Raw genomic sequence first — 22,998 nt, 5'->3', positions numbered from 1 at the left:
AGAGAGAATGTAAGGAAGTAAAGGTGTTACACCTGTTTTGGCTGTCTGCCATATTCTCTTCCTTTCCTCTGAAAAAGGAGTGGGTGAGGGTAGAATCTGTAGAAGAAAAAATAATTTAACCAGAAAATATGTGTGAAAGAGGGATTAGAAAAGATGTAGGAATCTTGAAAAGTGTTCTGACACACTATGCTTAGTAATGATGATCTTGTTAAAATATCTAGTTTTTTATTGTTACTTTTTTTTTGCTCAGTTGCTAAGAAATATGCTGACCATAATTTCTAAACAGAAAAATCTCTACACACAATATGCTAGGACAGACAATGGGACAGAATATATAAATTTAGGAATGTCCCAGAGAATCAGTAGTGTACCAAAAGAGGGATCCTAGCCCTTCAAGTAATTCTCTGCAGTAAGAAAGACTGCTCTGCTCACTTCTACATTACACTTTCTTAATGATTTGTTTTCCTAGTAATTTGCTGTTTATCTTTGAATCTAGTTCTTGACACTTAGGAAGAAACCTTTTTGAGGAAATTAAAAGCTGTTAGATTGGTATTTGAAATAACGAATTTGACAAGATGTCTAAGTTAAACCTAAGTTAAACAATATCCAGATAAGGCTATGAAGACTATAATACCTGGCATTTTCCTCATGGAACAGTGAAATTCCATGCCAAAGCCACTTACATTACTATACTGTGGGTCAAAACATGTCTACAGATTTTAAGGGACCGTGTTTCCTTGCATAGAACTTTCCTGGAGTAGCACTGGATACTTAGTTGGTGCCTAGCAAATGTGATGACTAAAGAATATAATGCATCACAGATATTATCCTGATCACCATTTCTTGGCTAAAATGTTGTTGTGGAATTCTGGTAGCTGTTAATTCTTTCTCATTCAGGAGATAGCAGGCAAAATTGGGTGGGCCCTGGGAAGGAGTGTAGCTGGGCTATTTAACATCTGAGAATATAGGATGTGTGTTTATGAAAGTAAACTCAGCTTCTAATGGTAAAAAAAAAAAATCAATTAGGATCAACTAAATGAATAGCATACAATTTTTCTTCTCTTGAGGTGTGTAACTTTTTTGGATTGTCTCTGATCCACTTCTCTTGGTAAGGTCTGCACAATTCTTTTAGCTCACTTTGTCAGCAGACTTCCCACTAGGTAGTGGATATACCCCAAATTATTCGTTTGGTAGAGCTTTTCTTTACCATTCTCAGTATCACATGGAAGAAAGTCACCCATTGTACCTGCTAAGCTATTTGAAGAGGTGCTTTAAATAGCATATTAAACTGGCCTGATATTTAATTGGGTTTTTAAGACACAGCAAGTAGACGTCTGTATTTGGGTGTGCTATTTGAAGAATGGGTCAATCTGACCTTCTAGCCTTTCATAAATATGCTCTTAGTGTAAGAATGGAACACTGGAGGCCAGGCGCAGTGGCTCACGCTTGTAATCCCAGCACTTTGGGAGGCTGAGGCGGGTGGATCACGAGGTCAGGAGATTGAGACCATCCTAACACGGTGAAACCCCGTCTCTACTAAAAATACAAAAAAATAGCCGGGCGTCGTGGCGGGCGCCTGTAGTCCCAGCTACTCAGGAGGCTGAGGCAGGAGAATGGCGTGAACCTGGGAGGCGGAGCTTGCAGTGAGCCGAGATCGCATCACTGCACTCCAGCTTGGGCAACAGAGCGAGATCCGTCTCAAAAAAAAAAAAAAAAGAAAGAATGGAACACTGGTATGCTTGTTCAGTTGTGGGTAAGGCTGTTTATGGGGTGGTGAGTACTCAAGCATAACATCGTTCTTTAACGTAAGACTTTTTACTTAAAGATACTTTCTGCATTTCAGCCACTTTATTTCCTTTCCATTCCTTCTCTTCCCAATCCTACTTTTTATTTAGGTGTAGTATTCCTTGTAGATGTAGATTTGAAGAAAGATGAAAGCACAGTAATTAAGACTTAATGTTTGGAAGAAATTATGATAGGAATTAATAGAAACAGAACAACTTTGTAGTCTTCATTTTCGTCTTACCCAGATTATCATATTTGCCTTAAATGAGTGAGTCCAACCCAATCAGAAGGCTGTTGTTGAGATCTGGAGAGAAAACTTGTGATATCCAAAAGTTGCTTTTGGCAGCAGTGTTTATATTTACAATGTGAGGGTGAACAATGCTCCAGGAGATACTTCACCAAGAGAAAACAGAGCTACTAGCTGTGAAGATAACCAGTGGAGCTAGCAGGTCTGGAGGAAACTGGCAGAGCAGATGTATTCCACAGCATCAGTTGTAACACAGATTCTCTTCAGCCTGTAATTTGGGGTGGAAGAAAAGACCAGGTTTTCATGCATCTTTGTATTGCTGGGACACCTTATAAGTGGTGAGAATGTTAAACAGCTGCAAGAATACACAGTCCATTCATCCTTGCCATGGCTTGGGTTAACTGCATTCTACCCACTTCAAATATGGACCATATTCATTATTTGAGAGATGGGGAGGTAGGGGCACTGCACTGGTTAGTAAGCTGCTAAGCTGCTTGCAACACAGTCCAGTATTTTTAGATGGGAAAGATTTTGCTTAGCTTTAGGCTACTGATGAGCTTTATTAATATAAGGGGAAATTATGACTATTCAGTTTTTAAGTTGCTGAAGAAACACATTTCTCTCTTGCCACAGCCACCTTTCCATATAAAAAACTGCAAGTGTTATTGCAGTTCCCTCCCCCACCCTCACCCTCCATGTACCTGGTATCTGGGAACATGCCCAGAATCCTTTGAAAAAAGGCAAACGGGAAGGAATCATAGCAGAGGGGAGAGTAGCTTCCAAATAGAATAGGCTGCATATGCCGGCAGCAGGGAGGCCGGTGGAGGAAGGGCTGCCTCTGGAGAGTGTTAAGAGGGGTTGATGGTCTCTTGACTGTGTATTTTTTTCCATCATCAAAATAACAGCATATTGAGTTGGAAGTCATTACCTTGGTCCTGGATTAATTTCTTCAGTGAAACTAGCTTTACTGACTGTAGAAATCAGTTTCCAATTTGTTTATATTAGCTGCTTATGCCTAGGCTGCCCGCTTAAACCTGATTCCTACACTGCAATCTGGCGCTCCCCTAGCTGAAGGGTACATGTGAAAGTGGAGGGGAAGCTTTTGCAGCTGTAACTAATGGGTAGTTTACTGTTCCTGGCTTTAAAGTGGCTGTAACCATGTTGCCAGTATTATACAGAGAAGATTTTAATCTGTAGTCATTTACATTTCCAGAGTATTTGCTAAAGACTTAGCTTAATGGATTCTCTATGGGAACCTTTTCAGATTTAGTCGGATTGTGAACAGAATCTCAGTTCACATACTCAAACCATCCTGCTTATTTCAGGGTGGTGAAGTTTATTTTATTTTTAAGAAAGGGTTTATCAGAGTTTAAACAGGAGTTCGGGAGGAAGGTTTAAACCATGTAATAAAAGTGTTACACACTTTATAAATCTATAAATAATATCAATTGCAAGCTATTTGCTATTGATTAGAGCCAGTTTTATTCTTCAAAGAATTATCTAGTTCTGGCTTATTTCATTTAAGGAAGTTTGTTTTTTGGGGGGTTTTTTTGTTTTTTGTTTTTTTTTTGAGACAGAGTCTCACTCAGTCACCCAGGCTGGAGTGCAGTGGCACGATCTCGGCTCACTGCAACCACCACCTCCCGGGTTCAAGCAGTTCCCTGCCTCAGACTCCCAAGTAGCTGGGACTACAGGCACCCGCCACCAAGCCCAGCTAATTTTTGTATTTTTAGTAGAGACGGGGCTTCACCGTCTTGGCCAGGCTGGTCTCCATCTCCTGACCTCGTGATCTACCCACCTTGGCCTCCCAAAGTGTTGGGATTACAGGCGTGAGCCACCATACCTGGCCCATTTAAGGAAGTTTTTAATACAAAGTTTACCAAGTCATTATTTTCTCCTTCCTTCAAATTAGTCCTAATGAGTTAGAATTTACTATAGTGTATGTGGGTTTTTAAATTTCTTTTTATCATTATATTCTGGTATTTTAAATTTGTACTAGGGTAGGAGGTTCTGGAGATACTACATTGGCTTTGTGAAGTATAGACATATGGTTGGGCTCTGAGTATTGGCACCCTAATGCCCATCACCATTTCTAGGCATCTCTTCATAATTCTTTCAGAAAGCAAGACCATTGCCAACTTCAGGAGTGCGCTACAAGGGAATATTCTGAAACAAAAACCAAAAACCCCAGTAGCACTATGAGATTCTGTTTTCTGAAAGATTTGGGAAGAAGCATAAAGAGTTTAATCTGTCAGGGTTATAAGAGGGGAAAAAAACTTGGTGGAATGTGAGAAAGATTTGTAAAATTCAACATATACTAAAAGAAATTGATTCTTAACCTTAGCCCCTCCTCCCAAATCCTGCAGAAACAATTGGGAGGAGACAGTGATTGACGTGTTGGGAGAAGTCAGAGGTAGCCTCGGCCTTCCCCCATTTCTGGTGGGAAAGTTGCTGGCTTAGTAGGAGCCATGTGATTACATGGCTTTTAGGGAAAGACAATGTATAACCTTAAAAAAAATAAAACATTTCATGGATTTTCCTTATAAGTTTTCAACTTTTTGTCTTCCTTTTGTATAGCAAATCCAGTTTGCTGATGACATGCAGGAGTTCACCAAATTCCCCACCAAAACTGGCCGAAGATCTTTGTCTCGCTCGATCTCACAATCCTCCACTGACAGCTACAGTTCAGGTAGGTGTGAATGAACTCCATGTCCTCTCTAATCTCTCTTCCCTGTTTGCTACCAGTGCTCTTCACTTAGCAATCTGAAAATACCTCATGTTATGACTGCCCACCTTTGTGCTGAAAACTGTTAGTGGCTGGGCAGTGGGAATGTTCTGCAGCCAAGCTAGTAGCTGGGGAAGCTTTTGTCGACTTGAGACTTTCTTCCCCCTGTCTGTCTATGTGTGTGGTCTGTGGCCAGTGCCCAGTTGGTAGGACTGGGCTAGTTCCCATTCCCACATTGATCCACCCATTTCAAAAGGAAGAAATCAGTGCTATTTTGGCTGAGAGAATTGGCCTTAAAAAAGAAGTGCATTTTGAAGCACGATTTCTTTGTATAAAATATACCCTGCCACCTATCTCTTTCTTTCTTGTCTCCAAGACTGCTTAGATTGTAACAATAAAATTAGTATTTTGGCTTCTCTTATTTATTAGGTTATTCTTTCTGTTGGAATATCCTCCCCTGTTAGCCTCTGGAGTAGGAAAGATTCAGACTACTGTAATGTGACTCCAGCTCCGTTTTTTTTTAGTTCTCTCCTCCTGTCTTAACTCTCTGTAAATAAAGTCTTTTTCTCTTTTGTATTGTGTTTTTCCCAACTATAGAGCATGTATTAGAAAATTAGCATGGAAAAGAATGTAGAATCTTGGCAGATGAATACAGGAGAAAACATTAGGGACATCTAATGGGGCATCCAATACAACCTTGTCATTGTTTAACTGAAGACTCATTGTTAAAAGATTAAGAGGTTACAGATTGCTATCAATGTCAGCAGAGATATTTGTACCAAAAGCCATTCATTGTCCTTTGCCAGAATACCTTTTGCATTGTATTATCAACATTAAGGATTAACATAAATGAAAAGCCATTACATATGATCCTGGAGTGACAGATAAAAAGTGGTGTGTGACAAGCAGGCTAATCGTAGCCAAGAAAGAAGAAAAATTAATTGTGAAAAATTGAGTTATGAGAGGAAGAACGATAAAACGACTGAAGAAGGCTTTTAAAAAGTCTTCAAAGATCTTGACGGCCATGTTACAGAAATGTATTAGAGCCTTTTAAAAAGCTTAGTGATATGGTTAAAATGTCATAGTGGGGATGATAATCTTTGGTAGTATTTGTGTTAGCTGGACAGGAGGAGGACCTGTACATAGAAGTCAGTCAGTGAGAGAGTCCAGGTATACTAGCAGAAACTGTGATGAGGAAAGTACTCAATTCAGAGAGGAAAGAAGTGATTTGAGAGGTAAGGAATGATTGTTGTATATCCTCTTGCATATCTGTCAGATAAGTGGTATTTTTCGCTTTTATGTGAAGCCACTTTTTAAAGTTGATCATTTTGACATACTTTCCCAGGGCTATCAATAGACCCAGAGCTATTTGCCTTTTGTGCCATTTCTTTCTCTATTCCTTGAGCACAACTTAGTGTAAAATCCCTTGTAAGACTATCTTATCACTTTTGTCTATATCCATGGTTCTCAAAGTGTGGTCCTCTGACTAGCAGCATCAGCAACACCTGGTAACTTGTTGGAAATACTAATTCTTAGGTGCCACTCCATACCTGCCAAATGGCCATGGGGTTTAGCAATATATGTTTTAACAAACCTTCCATGTGATCCTGATAGATGCTTGAATTTGAGAACCAGTGATCTATAGAAATAGCATTCCTTATCTGCCCTAAATTATTATTCTTTTTTTTTGCCAGGTCTGGTTCCAATCCAGATGGGACCAAGTACCTCTGTTATCTGGGATTACTATAGCTGGTACAGGTTTAGAATCAGTGGTCCCTTGTCACAGGCACTAATGGCACAGTATTGTTAGGGTGGGTGAAAGAGCTGCAACATGGAAGCATCCACAACAGTTTCATTCATACCACCTATTAGAACCTAGAGGAGCAGAACTGAGAGCGTTGTAAAATGTAGCTCCAATTAAGGGTGTTCCCTTAACTTAAATGAAAGTCCCTTGGGAACTACACTCTGTAGAGTTGGGGACCACTGAGGTTTTTCTATCCTTATTTTTTTTCTTTCCTGGCTCTAGCTGCATCCTACACAGATAGCTCTGATGATGAAGTTTCTCCCCGAGAGAAGCAGCAAACCAACTCCAAGGGCAGCAGCAATTTCTGTGTGAAGAACATCAAGCAGGCAGAATTTGGACGCCGGGAGATTGAGATTGCAGAGCAAGGTAAAGAAAGGGAGTGGGTTAGGGGACCAGAAACAACCCTCTTGTTGGCCATCAGAATCCACAAACAACTTAAGACTTGAAAGTATACTGGGAAGAAAGACAGTATTATGGACTTTCGGATAAACACTTCTCTCTCTATGGAACTTAAGTCTCAGGATTTTGTTCTCTCTTCCTTCTGTTCTCAGCATGTGGTAATTACACACAGAGTAGTTTCTGTTTTCCTCCTTGCCTCACCCCACCACTGTATTCAAAGATTTACATGGCAGAATTGGCGAGTCCTAGATCACTATGTGGTAGTTGGTTATATGGGATCTTACTATAGCTGCCAATGGCAGAGACCCAGATTGCCCAGAAGCAGCTGATGAGGAAGGGTTTTAAGGTAAAGATGTGGTGACCTAGAGTCTTGTTTGGTCCTGAGCACCCTCTGCTGGAGCAGAGTAAAAGTGACTGACAGTTAAATCTTGGTTTCTCTACCCCAGCCACTCCCAGTAAGCTCCTCTTTACTCTTGTGTTGTTTATACATTGAAGGCATGTTCTATACTGAGAGAGAGTAAGAGAAACCAAACAGACTGACAGGACATGGTAAGACAGCATAGAAAAACAGAAGTTAGTGGTTTCGGCTGAGGGTACAGTCTTTCTGGTCTGATGATTATATATAGGAATCTATTAGCCAATGCCTTGACTATTTTCCTGTCTTTCCAAATGAATGATGAGACTCACCCTTCATTTTGATCAGTTTTAAGGATTTACTTCATTCTCTGTTCAGTCCTCTGTGTATAAAGCTGAAGCAGTAGAGGAAGAGAGAAACTCCAAGTGGTTGCATGACTGCTCTCTACTATTACTGTGCTGTTGAAGCTGCCAGTCGTCATGGAAATAGGCTTAAAAGTTTTTCTGCCTCATCTCACCATATCTCAACAGATCCAGACCAGCCCTGGGGCAGGAACTGATGATACTGCTAGTGCAGACCTAGCTCAAATCCTCTGTTCTTTCACAGACATGTCTGCTCTGATTTCACTCAGGAAACGTGCTCAGGGGGAGAAGCCCTTGGCTGGTGCTAAAATAGTGGGCTGTACACACATCACAGCCCAGACAGCGGTGAGTTTGTTGGAAGAAAAGAGGGACTTCTGATACGGGGAAGAAAGAAATCAATTTTTTGTTTGTTTCACTTTTCCTTTCCTAACTCGCCAACCTCCAAATGCTAACTATTAGTAGGATCTCCCTGTTACACAATAATGGGGTTTTCTGGGTTTTTTTTTAATATGTAAACCCACTTTCAGCAAACTTGACCTAGGAAAATCTAGATTTGCAAACATATGATTGTTATAAAATGTTATAAAGACTTTTAGAAACCTATGTTTTATGCAAAGTTAAATACCAGTGCACCACCTCGCTGGAGTACACCCCTTTGTAACTTTCCAGTGTAGTGCCTGTTGGTGCAGAGTTGATAGGTATTGTTATCTATCAGGTAATCTATCTATGAGGCTTGCTCTCCATTCCTGGGTGGCTCTTCTCTTCCTCACCCTGTCTTCCTACACCTCTACACAGGTGTTGATTGAGACACTCTGTGCCCTGGGGGCTCAGTGCCGCTGGTCTGCTTGTAACATCTACTCAACTCAGAATGAAGTAGCTGCAGCACTGGCTGAGGCTGGTAAGTTCGGTTTTTTCCCACCAACTTTGCCCCAGAATAGTTATCCAAACATATAACTTTTATGTATCAAAATTGTCGTTACAATATCGTATATGTCTAGAGGCTGTAAAATTGCGGATGATAAAAACCTCAACAGGAAGAAAGTGGATAATAAAATTAAGATGAATATCCATGATGGAATATTATGTAGTCATTAAAAATGGCCTTTGAAAATAATCTAATGGCATGGGGACATGCCCAGTTCTAGTGTTAGTTGAACAAGGAAGAATGTTAAACTATATAAGTGCCATCAATTTTGTGAGAGAGCACAAGTAAGAAGTACCTTTTATATTGATAGTGCATTAAATAATTTGGTATTCAGTATGGCATTGAAAATATATGAGCTATTTGTGAGTTTAATTAAACGTAAAATAATTTTTTATTATTCAGGCCAGGCCTGGTGGCCCACGCCTATAATCCCAGCACTTTGGGAGGCCGAGGCGGGCAGATCACTTGAGGCCAAGAGTTCAAGACCAGTCTGGCCAACATGGTGAAACCCCACCTCTACTAAAAATACAAAAGTTAGCCGGGAGTGGTGGTGTGCGCCTGTAATCTCAGCTACTCAGGAGGCTGAGGTAGGAGAATCACTTGAACCTGGGAGGCAGAGGCTGCAGTGATCCGAGATCATGCCACTGCACTGCAGCCTGGGTGACAGAGTGAAACTCCATCTCAAAAATTAAAAACAATAATAATAATTTTTATTATTCAAATATTCAGAAGAAAATCACCGTGAAGTTTCTTTGAGGACCTGTCATCTTTCTTTTTTTTTTTTCTTAAGATGCAGTCTTACTCTGTTGCCCAGGCTGGAGTGCAATGGTGCAGTCTTGGCTCACTGCAACCCCTGCCTCCTGGGTTCAAGTGATTCTCGTGCCTCAGCCTCATGAGTAGCTGGGATTGCAGTTGCATGCCACCACAACCAGCTAATTTTTGTATTTTTAGTAGAGATGCGGTTTCACCATGTTGGCCAGGCTGGTCTCGAACTCCTGACCTCAAGTGACCTCAAGCACCTTGGCCTCCCAAAGTGCTGGGATTACAGGCGTGAGACACCGCACCCAGCCGGACCTCTCATCTTTCTAAGATACTCAGAAAGCAACTTTATAATACTTTTGGGTTTTTTTGTTTATTCTTTTCTGATAAGTGTTTACTGCAAAAAATTTAGGAAGTTCCCCAAAACTCTACAATCCCACTACATAGAGTATTTGATTAATGTTTTTCCTTTTCCTTTTTTCTACTTTACATGGATGAAATAAATTCTGATATATATACAGTTTTATAACCTAAATACATATTTTCAGACGTAGTTTTCCATGTCACTGAAAACTTTGACAGCATCATTTGTAATACTCATTCATATGGCTATGTGATTTTACCTCACTGTTTTCCTAATGGAGAACATTTAAGGTTGTTTCAAGATGTTTACTAATATCAATAATGCTCCAGTTAACAACTTTTATTAATTCCCACTTCATTTTATCTCCTTCTAAGTATAAAATTAGCCCAAAGAAAGGAACACTTTAAGGTTCCAAACTACTTTTAAAGCAAAAATTCCTTAATTTCTTAACCTAATTAATTTCTGAACCAAAAGTGATTCTTTGACTTTTGGCTCTAAATTTTTTCCTTTCTGAAATTGTTTCTTTTGCCTTTTTCTCTTCACATGGATCTCAGAAAGTGATTTGGTACAGGACACTCCTCAAAGGAGGAATCAGCTGATTCATTTCTGTCTCTACAGGAGTTGCAGTGTTCGCTTGGAAGGGCGAGTCAGAAGATGACTTCTGGTGGTGTATTGACCGCTGTGTGAACATGGATGGGTGGCAGGCCAACATGGTAATAATGCGTATACATTCTACACTTTGACAATAGATTTATTTCCTTTTTTTCCCTCAAAGCATGGTTCCCTAAATATATTTTGGATGTTTGGTCTTATGCACTGACTTTGTTGCTAAAGTGTTTAGCTTGATACCTATTCAGAATGGGTCTGAGTACTGAATGGAAAGGTGGGGGAAGGGTAAGACTAGCTGAACACATGGCTCAAACACACCAGAACAAAATAGTGGTGCTTCTTTGGAGTAGGATTCTGCTTTCTTTCCTTCCTGCCCCAGTTCTCCTTTTGCATTCAAAGGGGCTATATATTTCAAGACTCTAGACTAAAAATGAGTCTGTGATTAGCTTAATACTCATCACTGTAGCCTAAAACAAACCTAGGAATCCTTTTAACCATTTTACACCTACAAATTTGACTATATTTCCACTCTCTAAGCCTGCTCTAAGGAGCTCTGAGGACTACTCTTCCAAAACATACAGGGCTCTCTTACTAGTACAGAAAGTGGGTTCAAAGATCCCCCCAGCCCTAGCAGCCTGAATGCCCATAGAAGTCTTCTGGCTGTTCTATAGATCCTGGATGATGGGGGAGACTTAACCCACTGGGTTTATAAGAAGTATCCAAACGTGTTTAAGAAGATCCGAGGCATTGTGGAAGAGAGCGTGACTGGTGTTCACAGGTAACAGATTCTGGAGTAGCTGCCCCTTGTGTCCTTGCCTCAGCAAACTCTTCTGGTCTCTGTTAGGCTTTAGGACTGTGTTTCAGACTTATAACTAAATGGGAATATCTTCATTAGATAAAACTTGAGTTTTTACTTTTGAAAAATCAAGTTGATCCTAGAAGGAAGTTATTTCAGGTTCTAGTTCATACATTTTTCTCTCCCATTTACTCCATTGAGCGATTCTCAACTAGTGTTGAGGGGCGGTTAGGGAATAAGTGTATCTTGAAAAACTGTATTCAATATTGTATTATCATTTTATATTTGAAATATGAAAAACAATCCTATTGTAAAACTACATGTTATACACACTACAAAAAGTAAAATTGGGCAAAATATTCTTGGCTTGTTGGAATACTGAAAAGATATCTGAAAGAGTGTTTCTTGGGGGCACATTGCGCATGCTTACTCTCACACACATGGAACCATATCAGAATCATTGATAGTCTTTGTTTATCAGAAGTAGGCATGGGTTTCTATTGAAAAATGCTGATCAAAGGAAATAACACTCCCTATAAAGGGAAGAGAAGTACATTTCTTCAATTGAAAGGCTTTTTTTTTTTTCTTCCAAAAAAGGGGTAAAGGGAGAAGAAAATGAAAAGAAGTGTGGAGGGATGACAAGGAAATAATCATGTTTTCTAATATCCTTGGGCAATAAATGAGACAGGGAAGGGCAGCATGGAACTTGAAGAGAATTAGGCAGATTTTGCCGCAAATTATGTTGTGCCAGCTAACTTGGTTTTTGTTTGTTTTTGTGACCTCTTCTCCCTTTAGGCTATATCAGCTCTCCAAAGCTGGGAAGCTCTGTGTTCCGGCCATGAACGTCAATGATTCTGTTACCAAACAGAAGTTTGATAACTTGTACTGCTGCCGAGAATCCATTTTGGATGGGTAGGTTGAATGTATATATATTCAAACTTCTAGGGGCTCTGGTCTTCCTTTGGCTTTAAAAGTTTATTAGAGGGACCATTTCATACTGAGCTCAACCAGCTTCCAATTGATATTCTCATGGGCATTGGCCCACACTTTTAACTTTGTGAAGAGGGACTGAGTTTGAGCTATTAACGTTTGAGTTGAGCCCTTGTCTGTTTCCACAGCCTGAAGAGGACCACAGATGTGATGTTTGGTGGGAAACAAGTGGTGGTGTGTGGCTATGGTGAGGTAAATAGCTGGGTCTCAGTGTCTCTTTCTTTTTGTGTACTTATTAGAAATATTGGGTAAAGGAGGCTTGTGCTGTCAATCTAGAGTCACTGGTACAAGGTTTAAATTTTTTTAGATAATGTATCTCAAACAATAGCAAAAGTCTTTTATTCAGATTTATGAATAGAAACTTACAGAATGAATTGAGTTTTCAGATTTTACCGTTTTGCCTTGTGGAATAGATATCAGTATCATTTTCCCCAATTATAACCATAACCTTTAATGAGACTTAATTCAAGTGAATATATAGCATTTTAGCCCCACAAGTAACTTGCAGTAGAATTAAGGGTGGAATCTGAAATGGCATATAGTTGAATATCTCCAAACTGGAATAGGTCACAGATTTTGTTGTCTTCAGCAATGACCCAAAGAAGTTCCTGAGCTACGAGGGTATCCTTGAGTAGATTCTTCTCAAGTAAGAGAATAAGAAATTAGAGGTTGCTTAGAGTAAGTTGCTTTTGCTTAGACTTGTTTCCCTGATGAAAACTGCTATGCAAAGCCCCAGTCCTTCCTATGACATGTCTGCTAAATTACCTCTCTAACTGAGGTTCACAACGTAATCTGGGTCTGTTTCTGTTCTGCTTGGGATTGGAGCATCTGTGCAGCTGCTCACCAGATGACAGGCTATTTCATGAAGGTTAATTCCTGTCTCACAAATAACCTACCTACCCTAAATATCCATGACTTAACCTAACGACTTGACCTTTCTTTTGTTCTGCAGGTAGGCAAGGGCTGCTGTGCTGCTCTCAAAGCTCTTGGAGCAATTGTCTACATTACCGAAATCGACCCCATCTGTGCTCTGCAGGCCTGGTAAGAACAGAGTGATAATACTATTAGATTCACTCTAGGTACTTTATGTTACTGAGAGTTCATAATTGAGTATATTAATCATTTTTGCAGAAATCACCTAGGGGAAGAGAAGGCTAGGACTGCTCTGTTCTTCTCACTCTAACCCTAGGGCTCTCTTAGAGCCTCTTGGCATTTTTCCTTCCTGGAGGGAGTCTTGGGGACTCTGAAGAGGCCCGTGTATATAGTTTAGCACAGCTTATCACTCACCATTCCTGTGAGGTGGCACTGGATCCAACTTTAGAAGGGGATCTCGTCTCATTTCATGACCATCTTCCCTCCCACTGCCTTCTTGCTTTACTCATAGTGTTCCTTTCTTTTCTTCCAGCATGGATGGGTTCAGGGTGGTAAAGCTAAATGAAGTCATCCGGCAAGTCGATGTCGTAATAACTTGCACAGGTAAATAACTTGCATAGAGAAGTATTTATTCAGAGGCTAAATCTTGAAAGTAGTCTGAGTGACTTTCATACAAAGGAGGTGAGACCTCTGTTCAGTATAAAGATCTCAGAACTAGAATAAGCTATCAGAACCTTAACATGTTTTCCAGAGTAAAAAACTTTTTTCCCTGGTGACTTTTTATACTGCTTGATCTGAAGACCAGGTAGCCTAAGGAGCGGTTATACATGTCTTCTCTCAGAATGTCTACATGTTCTTTAATGCCAGCAAGCCTCTTGTCTCCTATGTTCTACCTGAAAGCCAGCCAGTACCTTTGTTGCCCGGCATCTCTTTCCTTAGCCACCCATCTTTTCTTTTAGGAAATAAGAATGTAGTGACACGGGAGCACTTGGATCGCATGAAAAACAGTTGTATCATATGCAATATGGGCCACTCCAACACAGAAATCGATGTGGTAAGGCTTCTGTCATTTGTTGCTAGGCATTTCTCTACTACCTTTCATTAATAACCATAGTCAACTGTGCTTTCTTCCTTTCAGACCAGCCTCCGCACTCCGGAGCTGACGTGGGAGCGAGTACGTTCTCAGGTGGACCATGTCATCTGGCCAGATGGCAAACGAGTTGTCCTCCTGGCAGAGGTACACACAGAGAAGGATTCTGGCAGAGCAGCACAAGCAGAGTAGTTAGATCCATGAGGGGAGAGGGGAGGGAAACAAATATTGGGCCTATGTTTCCCTGAATTTTATCTTTGGAGAGAGAGATATTTCACAAATTGGTCCCCAAAATAAAACCACTTAAAAAAAAAAATCTACATTTTAGTAAGTAACACTATTTCCTAACCACAGCTGATTCTTTAACCTTTCAGACTCAGATGGATTTGCAGAAAATAGGAAAAAGCCTAGAGTCCTGATCTGGAACTGTAATTCTTCCTCTTCCAACTGAGTCTAGAGGGGTGTAAAGTCCTCTCCCGCTTTGGCTTGACTTGTATGCCATTGGAATCTGAGACAGAGCTCATCCCAGGGCTCTCTCTTACCTTTCCAGGGTCGTCTACTCAATTTGAGCTGCTCCACAGTTCCCACCTTTGTTCTGTCCATCACAGCCACAACACAGGTATGTGGCAAAATGCCTGCTTACACTGCACTGCAATTTGTGGAACTGGGCGTAGATCAGTTCCAGTGAGGGTGTACTGTACTATGTTCTCATCATCCTATTCTTTTTTTCTGTAATAAATTGTGGAGACAGGTATTCTTAAGTATACAAAAGAGTCACTAAGTCAGTGTTTGTTGAATTGGCTGTTTTAGTTGAGAATATAATGTTCAGCTTAGTTTTATTTGATTTGTTCTTTTGTCAGGAACTAAACAAAAACAACAAATCCTCTTAGGATGTGTGCTGCCCTTTAGTATAGGCAAAGTCCTAGGTGCTGTGACTGTAGTAGATCACTGTAGTACTTACCCAAATGCTGTTAAACCTGGTTTTATTTTTATGTGCCTGTCTAAGAAATATTTTTGTGCTTTCTGGCCTTCTTTTCCCACCTTAGGCTTTGGCACTGATAGAACTCTATAATGCACCCGAGGGACGATACAAGCAGGATGTGTACTTGCTTCCTAAGAAAATGGGTGAGTGAAAAACAGTGGAAACCTATGCAGACAGCTGCATAATTTGGTGAAATGACTGCCATGAAAGGCATTGGATTTACAGTCAGAGTTCCAATTCCTGTTCCTGTGCTTACTGGTTGTTTGACCTCAGGATAAGTTCTAATCTCCATGATCCTCAGTTTCTTGATTGGTAAAATGAGAATAATACTACATACCTTGTAGAATTGTGTGAGAATCACAGCTAATGAGTAACAGTGCTTAACACAATGGTTTAGGGAGATGTTCTTACTCTAAGTAGCCTTATGAAGTTCAGTAAACTTCCCAGTGCAGCTGAGTACATACAGCCTTGGAACAAAATGAGAGAAACAAACACAGGTTTTATTGTCCATTTTCTGTGAGGATATGCAAACCATCCAATCTCTTGTAAGCAACCCATGCTGTGTTCATGTGACATAATACATCATCTCTAGTCCTTTACCTTTCTGCACGGTGTACCCATCTCCCATATCTCCTTGGCTAGCCCAAATCCCTGACTTCTTAATGCTAAAATACTTCTTGCTCTCCTCTCTTCCAATAGCTTACTTCAGACTCTTTTTTTTCAGTGTATAATTATAAAAGGGAAGCTTATCTATGGAAAAGTAAAAATTCTGTGCCGACTACCTTAGAAATTCATGATCCTAAGATCCATGGATCTTATCCTAAATGAGTGTTATTGACACAGGGTCTTTCTAGCTTACTGGTGTCCACTTTGATTGCTAATTTGACTATAATTTAATCTAGTTAAGGAGGTTGCTGCAGGAAGGTAGGAGTAGCATGTGACATGTTGGGCCACCGCAGGGAAGCCCCCTGCTTTGCCAGAGAAGGATAGAGAGGTAAAAGCCCACCCCCTTTTGTTACCCTGGTAAGTGGCTTTTCTGAACGCACTGGAGATGTGCTGAGAGAAGCACCCTGCCCAGAAAGGCAGCTTTGTGGGTTTTTTTTTTATTAAGCAAATATTTCAAGTTGTGGATTCTTTCAGAGTTATTCCATCCCTTGTCTGCTTTCTTAAAAAAGCTTCAAATGAAAATGGGAAGTTATAACTTGAGAGACATTTTGAAAAGGAGTCTGCTCTCCTGCCACTTTGCTCTTCCTAGATGAATACGTTGCCAGCTTGCACCTGCCATCATTTGATGCCCACCTTACAGAGCTGACAGATGACCAAGCAAAATATCTGGGACTCAACAAAAATGGGCCATTCAAACCTAATTATTACAGGTAACCTGGGGAGAGGCAAGTGAAAAGCTCTTTTTCCCAGTATTAAACCAAGCAAGCTAGGCTGTTTCTGACATAAAGATCAAATGTTGTACCTGATTTTGAAGAGTACAAGAAATCTGTTCCAGGCCAGGCACGGTGGCTCACGCCTGTAATCCCAGCACTTTGAGAGGCCTAGGCGGATGGATCACTTGAGGTCAGGAGTTCAAGACCAGCCTGGCCAACATGGCGAAACCCTATCTCTTAGCCGGGTGTGGTGGCGGGCATCTGTAATCCCAGTTATTCAGGTGGCTGAGGCACGAGAATCACTTGAACCTGGGAGGTGGAGGTTGCAGTGAGCCGGGATCACGCCACTGCACTCCAGCCTGGGTGATGGAATGAGACTCTGTCTTAAAAACAAACAAACAAACAAACTGTTCCAGTTAACAAGGTAGATAGAGAAATTGTGGGAGATGTCAGGGAGTTAGAGTTTTTTTTGAAATTTTGGAGCCTGGGCCTCACCCCAAGAGATTCTGATATATTTGGTCTGCGATGGGACCAAATTTACAAAACATTATTTTGTAAAACCTCCCCAGATTATTGTAATGTTTAGTCAGGGTTGAAAAACACTGACTCATTCCTGGGAACAGGCAGTAACACCAGAAATGGCATTGTCAGAGACCCTGTGGAAGAACAAGGGAGACTGGTGCCCTGGGGAATGACTGCAGGGATCCCACCCAGGCTGGGGAGGGGCCCTGGAGAAGGTGCTCTGTTTCCGATTGTTTTTTGGAACTCTCATATGGAAGACATAAGTGTTAACCAATCACTCTCTCTCTTTACAGATACTAATGGACCATACTACCAAGGACCAGTCCACCTGAACCACACACTCTAAAGAAATATTTTTTAAGATAACTTTTATTTTCTTCTTATTCCTTTCCTCTTGATTTTTTTCCTATAATTTCATTCTTGTTTTTTCATCTCATTATCCAAGTTCTGCAGACCACACAGGAACTTGCTTCATGGCTCTTTAGATGAAATAGAAGTTCAGGGTTCCTCACCCTAGTCACTAAAGAAGGATTTTACTCTCCCAGCCCAGAAAGGTGATTCTTTCTTTACCATTTCTGGGGACTTTAGTCTTAATTAGGTACCTTATTAACAGGAAATGCTAAGGTACCTTCTCTGTGGAACAATCTGCAATGTCTAAATCGCCTTAAAAGAGCCCGTTTCTTAGCTGCTGAAATCAGTGCTCTTTCACTTCTTCAGAGAAGCAGGAATGGTACCTACCCGGCAGGTAGGTTAGATGTAGGTGGTGCATGTTAATTTCCCTTAGAAGTTCCAAGCCCTGTTTCCTGTGTAAAGGTGGTATGTCCAGTTAAGAGATGTGTATCATGAGCATTGCTTGTTAAGATCAGGAGGCCCACTTGGATTTATAGTATAGCCCTTCCTCCACTCCCACCAGACTTGCTTATTTTTCTAGTTTTTAACTAGACTATACTCTATTGAGTTTAATTTTGTCCTCTAGGATTTATTTCTGTTGTCCAAAAAAAAAAAAAAAAGAAAAGGAGAATTTTTAGTGTTAATGCTGAGGAATTGCTTGAGTGGTTAGTTGTTACCAATTTCTCTTTTGAACCTTTGGAGCTAAGGGTGCTGAGTCTAGAGAAATGCTAGTCTCAAGCCTTGTTAAGTCCTTCTGTTTCTAGCCCGTAGTTCATAGCATCAGTGAACTGGAGCCATAACAGCAAATTCTATCAGCTCTGTCCCATACAGCTTGTGCTGAAGGTGAATTTTTTGAGCCATTACTCAGTATAAAGCACTGAGTTCTATCTTTAGGATTTATCTTTAAGAGCAAATTTCTGGTCAGCTGTGCTTCTGCAACCTAAAATATTTAAAGGGAGGTAGGTGTGGGCAGGAGGAGGAATGATAAATTGGGTCAGGGCAAGAAAAATCTAGCTTCATATAATTTGTCTGGGACTATACACCCTATATAATGTTAGTTTTACAGAAGTAATACGACTTTTGATTGCTACATACCACAAAGAGTTTATGAACTGAGATCATAAAGGGCAATTGATGTGTAAAGAAAGTAGTCAGTACATCCTGGCTCATGCTCTGAAAGAATATCCAGAGAGGCTCTCTCAAAGATCAGGGAGATGTATTCCCATGCCATGCACCCTGCTTCCCAGCATTTCTGCATGGTCAAGTGAGCTTTATGCTCATGAGCTTTAAGTATATAATTATCCAGGATTTTAAATCCTCAACTTGTTCTAGCTTGTGATCCTTCAAAGTTGGGTCATACGTTAGTGCTAGATACTAGAAATTTTCACTTTTCCACTGATCAGAGAGACAGACATTAAAAACAAAAATAGAAGAAAGGAAAGCTTTCACCCTGCAGCTTCTTAGCAGGGGACAATTGTCTTGCCAAAACTTTTTTCCCTTTTCTCTCCCATTTTCTTTCACCCAATCCCTTCTTACTCCTTGCCAGTGTGACCATGCTTTCTTCTCTGTAGATGTTAACAGTTAAGGCCTATTTTCCTCAGGCACTTAACCAGCCAATCAGAACACCACATCTGTTAGGGGAGGTAACCTGGCCAACAGTGTATCCATCACGTTAGCCTGCTGGAGGGAAGGGACCCACATTCACCTGCCCTCTGGCCTGCCCCTTGATCCCATATCTATTACCATGTCCATAGGAATAATAGGTAAGGGCTCTGTCTCTGTCAAGCCATGTAACAAAGGACACTGTAAAAAAAAAAAAAAAAAGTCTGGCATCAGAGGGAGCATGTGGAGAGCAACTTGGGAAGAACAAGTTCATTTTGTATTGAATGATTTTTAATGAATGCAATATTAATCCTTGCAGATGAGCAATAATCATTAAAATCGATTAAAATGATAAGACCTTATTGGCAGTCTGTATGTGTCATTGTTGAACAGCAAAACTTCATTAGAACCTGTTTTCTAGGGTGAGACAAGTTATAGGTCAGTAGCATTTAATAGAGATTTGTTGAGGGCCTAATATGCAGAGGCTGGATACAGGATTCTTCAGTAATACCTGAAGTTTTGTATGCCTGCTCTGTGCCAAGCACCGGGCCTGGGTACTTTCACTCCTAACTTCCTTCAGGAAGCAGACTTGCTGCTTAAGCCTCAGGGTTCCTCATTTGCATAGTCCTTCTAAGACCTAATTTCCAAAGAATGCCCCCAAAGTTATGTAAGCTTCAGCCTCCTCCCACACCTGTATCCATTTCTGAAGTGGTCTCAGTGTCTTTTTTTTTTTCTTTATTTTTTTGAGACAAGGTCTCACTCTGTCACCCAGGTTGGTGTGCAGTGGCTTGATCTCAGCTCACTGCAACTTCTGCCTCCCGGGCTCAAGTGATCCTCCCACCTCAACCTCCCAAGTAGCTGGGACCACAGTGTCAGCTAATTGTTTGTATTTTTGGTAGAGATGGGGTTTCGCCATGAAATCTAGGCTGATTTCAAACTCCTGGGCTTAAGTGATCCTCCTGCCTCTGCCTCCCAAAGCGCTGGGATTATTGGCCAGTGTCTTCTGATGTAAGAAAGTATTTATCTTGGTCAGTTTCTGCTGCTCCAGCAAAATCCTGAGACTGAGTAATTTATAAAGAACAGAAATTGATATTCTCACAGTTGGAGGCTGGGAAGTCCAAGGTCAAGTCGTTGGCAGATTTGGTGTCTGAAGAGGGCTGCTCCCTGCTTCCAAAATGGTGCCTCTTATGCATCCTCATATAGCAGAAGGTAGAAGGGCAAAAAGGACCTAACTATTACTTCATATATGCCAAAGTCTGTTTTAGATACTGGGGATACATCAGTTTAAATCAGATGATCTCTTCCTTTGTGGTGTTCACGTAAAATTCCAGCAAGATCCAAATTCCTTCCCTTTTTCCTTTACCCACAATTTGGCCATTAGGTAAGACAGAGCAAGCTAGGGATTCATGTGGATTTGCAGCCTGTGAGTGTGGGTGGTATCCTTGTGGGAACTGGGGATGTAGCTTGGTACAAGGAGTCAGATCCCAAGTGGCGTTGGGAATGCATCCATGCAGGGGATGAATGGCAATGGCAGATTAGTTAGGGATAAGCGATTTGATCACTGTAAGTGAAAATATTAAGGGTAGTGGAAGCCAGCTGTCTCATTTTGGAGGAAGGTGTTACACACTGGAAAGGGAAAACACTAGAATGAACTCTGCTGTTGGGTTTGAATAGTGATGATGGTGTGAAGTCATAAATATCAACCTAGATAAAGAAATACAGATGTCAGTGTAAGTGTGTGTGTGTACAAACACTCCCTAGCTCTCTCTGCTAAGCAAGCCTTGGGGCAGCGGTTCCCCTGTTCCCCCAGTGCACACACCTGACCTCCAGGTCTAGGCACTACATTCTCCACTGAAAGAAGCCAGGACTCTGGAGAAATGACTGATTCCATGGCAGAGCAAAAAAAAGTACAAGATAAGCCAGAAAGCAAGGAAGGGCTTAAAAAAGTATACACAAGCCAGCTTTAAGGGGTTTACATGGGGTAAATCTGAGACAACCTGAGCATCAGCATAGTAATGATTTGTAACCCATTGAACAAAATAGAAAACTATGACTCTGCTAATAGAAATGAATGAGTAAGTAAACAGAAGTTTAATGAGGAATTGTATATGTATATATTTTTTTCTATTTTATTTATTTATTTATTTATTTTTGAGATGGAGCTTCACTCTGTCACCCAGGCTGGAATGCAATGGCATGATCTTGGCTCACTGCAACCTCTGCCTCCCAGGCTCAAGCGATTCTTGTGCGTCAGCCTCCCCAGTAGCTGGGATTACAGGTTCCCGCCACCACACCTGGCTAATTTTTGTATTTTTAGTAGAGATGGGCCTTCACCATGTTGGCCAGGCTGGTCTTGAGCTCCTGACCTCGGGTGATCCACCCGCCTCAGCCTCCCAAAGTGGTGGGATTACAGGCGTGAGCCACTGCCTGGCCTATGTATACTTTCAAAGTAGCCTTCCATAAAGTATTTCTTAAATACAATAATGGGGAAAAGAGTAGCTTCACAGTAGTGAAGTCTGGCTGGCAGACCACCTTAATCAATGGAAAGAAACGAACTTCAGTAATGGGACAAATCTAGATCTTCACAAGATCTAGACAAATCTAGATAAGTTCCATTGAGAAGAACACAGCATCCCTTCTATGACAAATCCACTTTGAAGGACATTTTACAAAAGGACTGGCCTATAATATTCTAAAGTATCAAAGTCAAAGAATGACTAAAGAACTGCAGGAGACTAATACAACAACTAAATGCTATCCTGAACTTGTTCATTTTGCTATATAAAGATACAAAAGACCTTATTGGGACAACTGGTAAAACTTGAAAGGGCATAGAGGATTAGACGATAGTAATATCTGTTAATTTCCAAATGTTAATGGCTGAACTGTGGTTATAGAGAATGCTTGTTTGTAGGAAATCAACAATAAAGTATTAGAAGTGATGGGTTATCAAGTCAACAATTCACTTTCAGATGGGTCCGGAAAAAAAATTATTTGTAATATACTTGCTACTTTTTTGTTAGTTTGATTATTTCAAAGTTAAAATTTTGTTCAATGAGAATTTGAAGATAAAAAAGTCAGACCATCTTGATTGAGAAAATTTTAAAAATCAATTGTGCTCTATTTAGGGACATCTTAGACCAAAAATAAAGGTGAAGGCTTTTGGATTAGTAAAGGAAAATAAAACAAAATCAACAGAAAAACAGTATTTCACATGTCTATACAAAAAAAGTATTTCATTGACAATACATCACAACTAAAGTAATACACAGACCAGGGGGTTCGACAAGAAAGTGGAGGCCGGTACAGTGGCTTTCTCCTGTAATCCCAGCATGTTGCGAGGCCAGGGTGGGAGGACTGCTTGAGCTCAGGAGTTTGAGACCAGCCTACGCAACATTAGTGAGACTCATTTAAAAAATTAGCTGGGTGTGGTGCTGCACGCCTGTAGTCCCAAGTACTTTGAGGGCTGATGTGGGAAGACTGCTTGAGCCCAGGAAGTCAAGGCTGCAGTGTAACCCTGATCATGCCACTGCATTCCAGCCTGGGTGGAAGAGTGAGACCCTGTCTCAAAAAAAAAAAAAAAAAAAAGTGACAAGTGGGGTTGCAAGAAACTACTCCAGAGTGTTCCTTGGTTATGGATACTGAACAAAGTCTTCCCCACCAAATAACTTCTGAATTCAGGACATTTCTAGAGAAATTTGTAAATTTTGAAAGAACGTAAAAGAAGAATTAAGGTCGGTACTTCTCTGCTAACTGGGTATGAAACACTGGGTTAGAGCAATAGTTGGCAAAATTATAGCTCTCCCACCAGCCAGACCAGCCTACTGCTTGTGTTTGTGTAGTTCACAAGCTAAGAATGGTTTTTACATTTTTAAACAGTTGGAAAAAAATCACTAATATTGTGTGACGTGAAAATTATATAAAATTCAAATTTTAGTGTCCATAAATGGAACTTTTATACATAGCCCCACTCATTGATTTATGAAATGTCTATGGCTACTTTCATGCCACAGTGGTAGAGTTGAATAGGTGCAAACAAA

General features: G+C 40.6%; 1 protein-coding gene across 3 annotated transcripts in view; it reads left to right on the top strand.

Annotated features, from left to right (window-relative positions):
• The window catches only part of AHCYL1 (adenosylhomocysteinase like 1), a 39,422-nt gene extending 20,102 nt beyond the window's left edge, over positions 1-19,320 (top strand). For all 3 annotated transcript variants that reach the window (XM_054492584.2, XM_054492577.2, XM_054492581.2), the window contains exons 2-17: positions 4,610-4,721; positions 6,784-6,927; positions 7,922-8,022; positions 8,473-8,575; positions 10,344-10,438; positions 11,006-11,112; positions 11,926-12,042; positions 12,249-12,312; positions 13,073-13,161; positions 13,526-13,596; positions 13,953-14,047; positions 14,132-14,230; positions 14,634-14,702; positions 15,130-15,208; positions 16,321-16,441; positions 17,260-19,320. In XM_054492584.2, coding sequence (XP_054348559.1) covers positions 4,610-4,721; positions 6,784-6,927; positions 7,922-8,022; positions 8,473-8,575; positions 10,344-10,438; positions 11,006-11,112; positions 11,926-12,042; positions 12,249-12,312; positions 13,073-13,161; positions 13,526-13,596; positions 13,953-14,047; positions 14,132-14,230; positions 14,634-14,702; positions 15,130-15,208; positions 16,321-16,441; positions 17,260-17,266 — 1,473 coding nt within the window. In that variant the 3' untranslated portion in view covers positions 17,267-19,320. The remainder of the gene's footprint in view (positions 1-4,609; positions 4,722-6,783; positions 6,928-7,921; positions 8,023-8,472; positions 8,576-10,343; positions 10,439-11,005; positions 11,113-11,925; positions 12,043-12,248; positions 12,313-13,072; positions 13,162-13,525; positions 13,597-13,952; positions 14,048-14,131; positions 14,231-14,633; positions 14,703-15,129; positions 15,209-16,320; positions 16,442-17,259) is intronic.
• Positions 19,321-22,998: the final 3,678 nt, after the last annotated feature.

Source organism: Pongo pygmaeus, chromosome 1, assembly GCF_028885625.2.
Source record: "Pongo pygmaeus isolate AG05252 chromosome 1, NHGRI_mPonPyg2-v2.0_pri, whole genome shotgun sequence".
Taxonomy (NCBI): Eukaryota; Metazoa; Chordata; class Mammalia; order Primates; family Hominidae; genus Pongo; species Pongo pygmaeus.
Note: the sequence above shows the minus strand (reverse complement) of the source record. Positions and strands in the feature narration are given on the sequence as shown.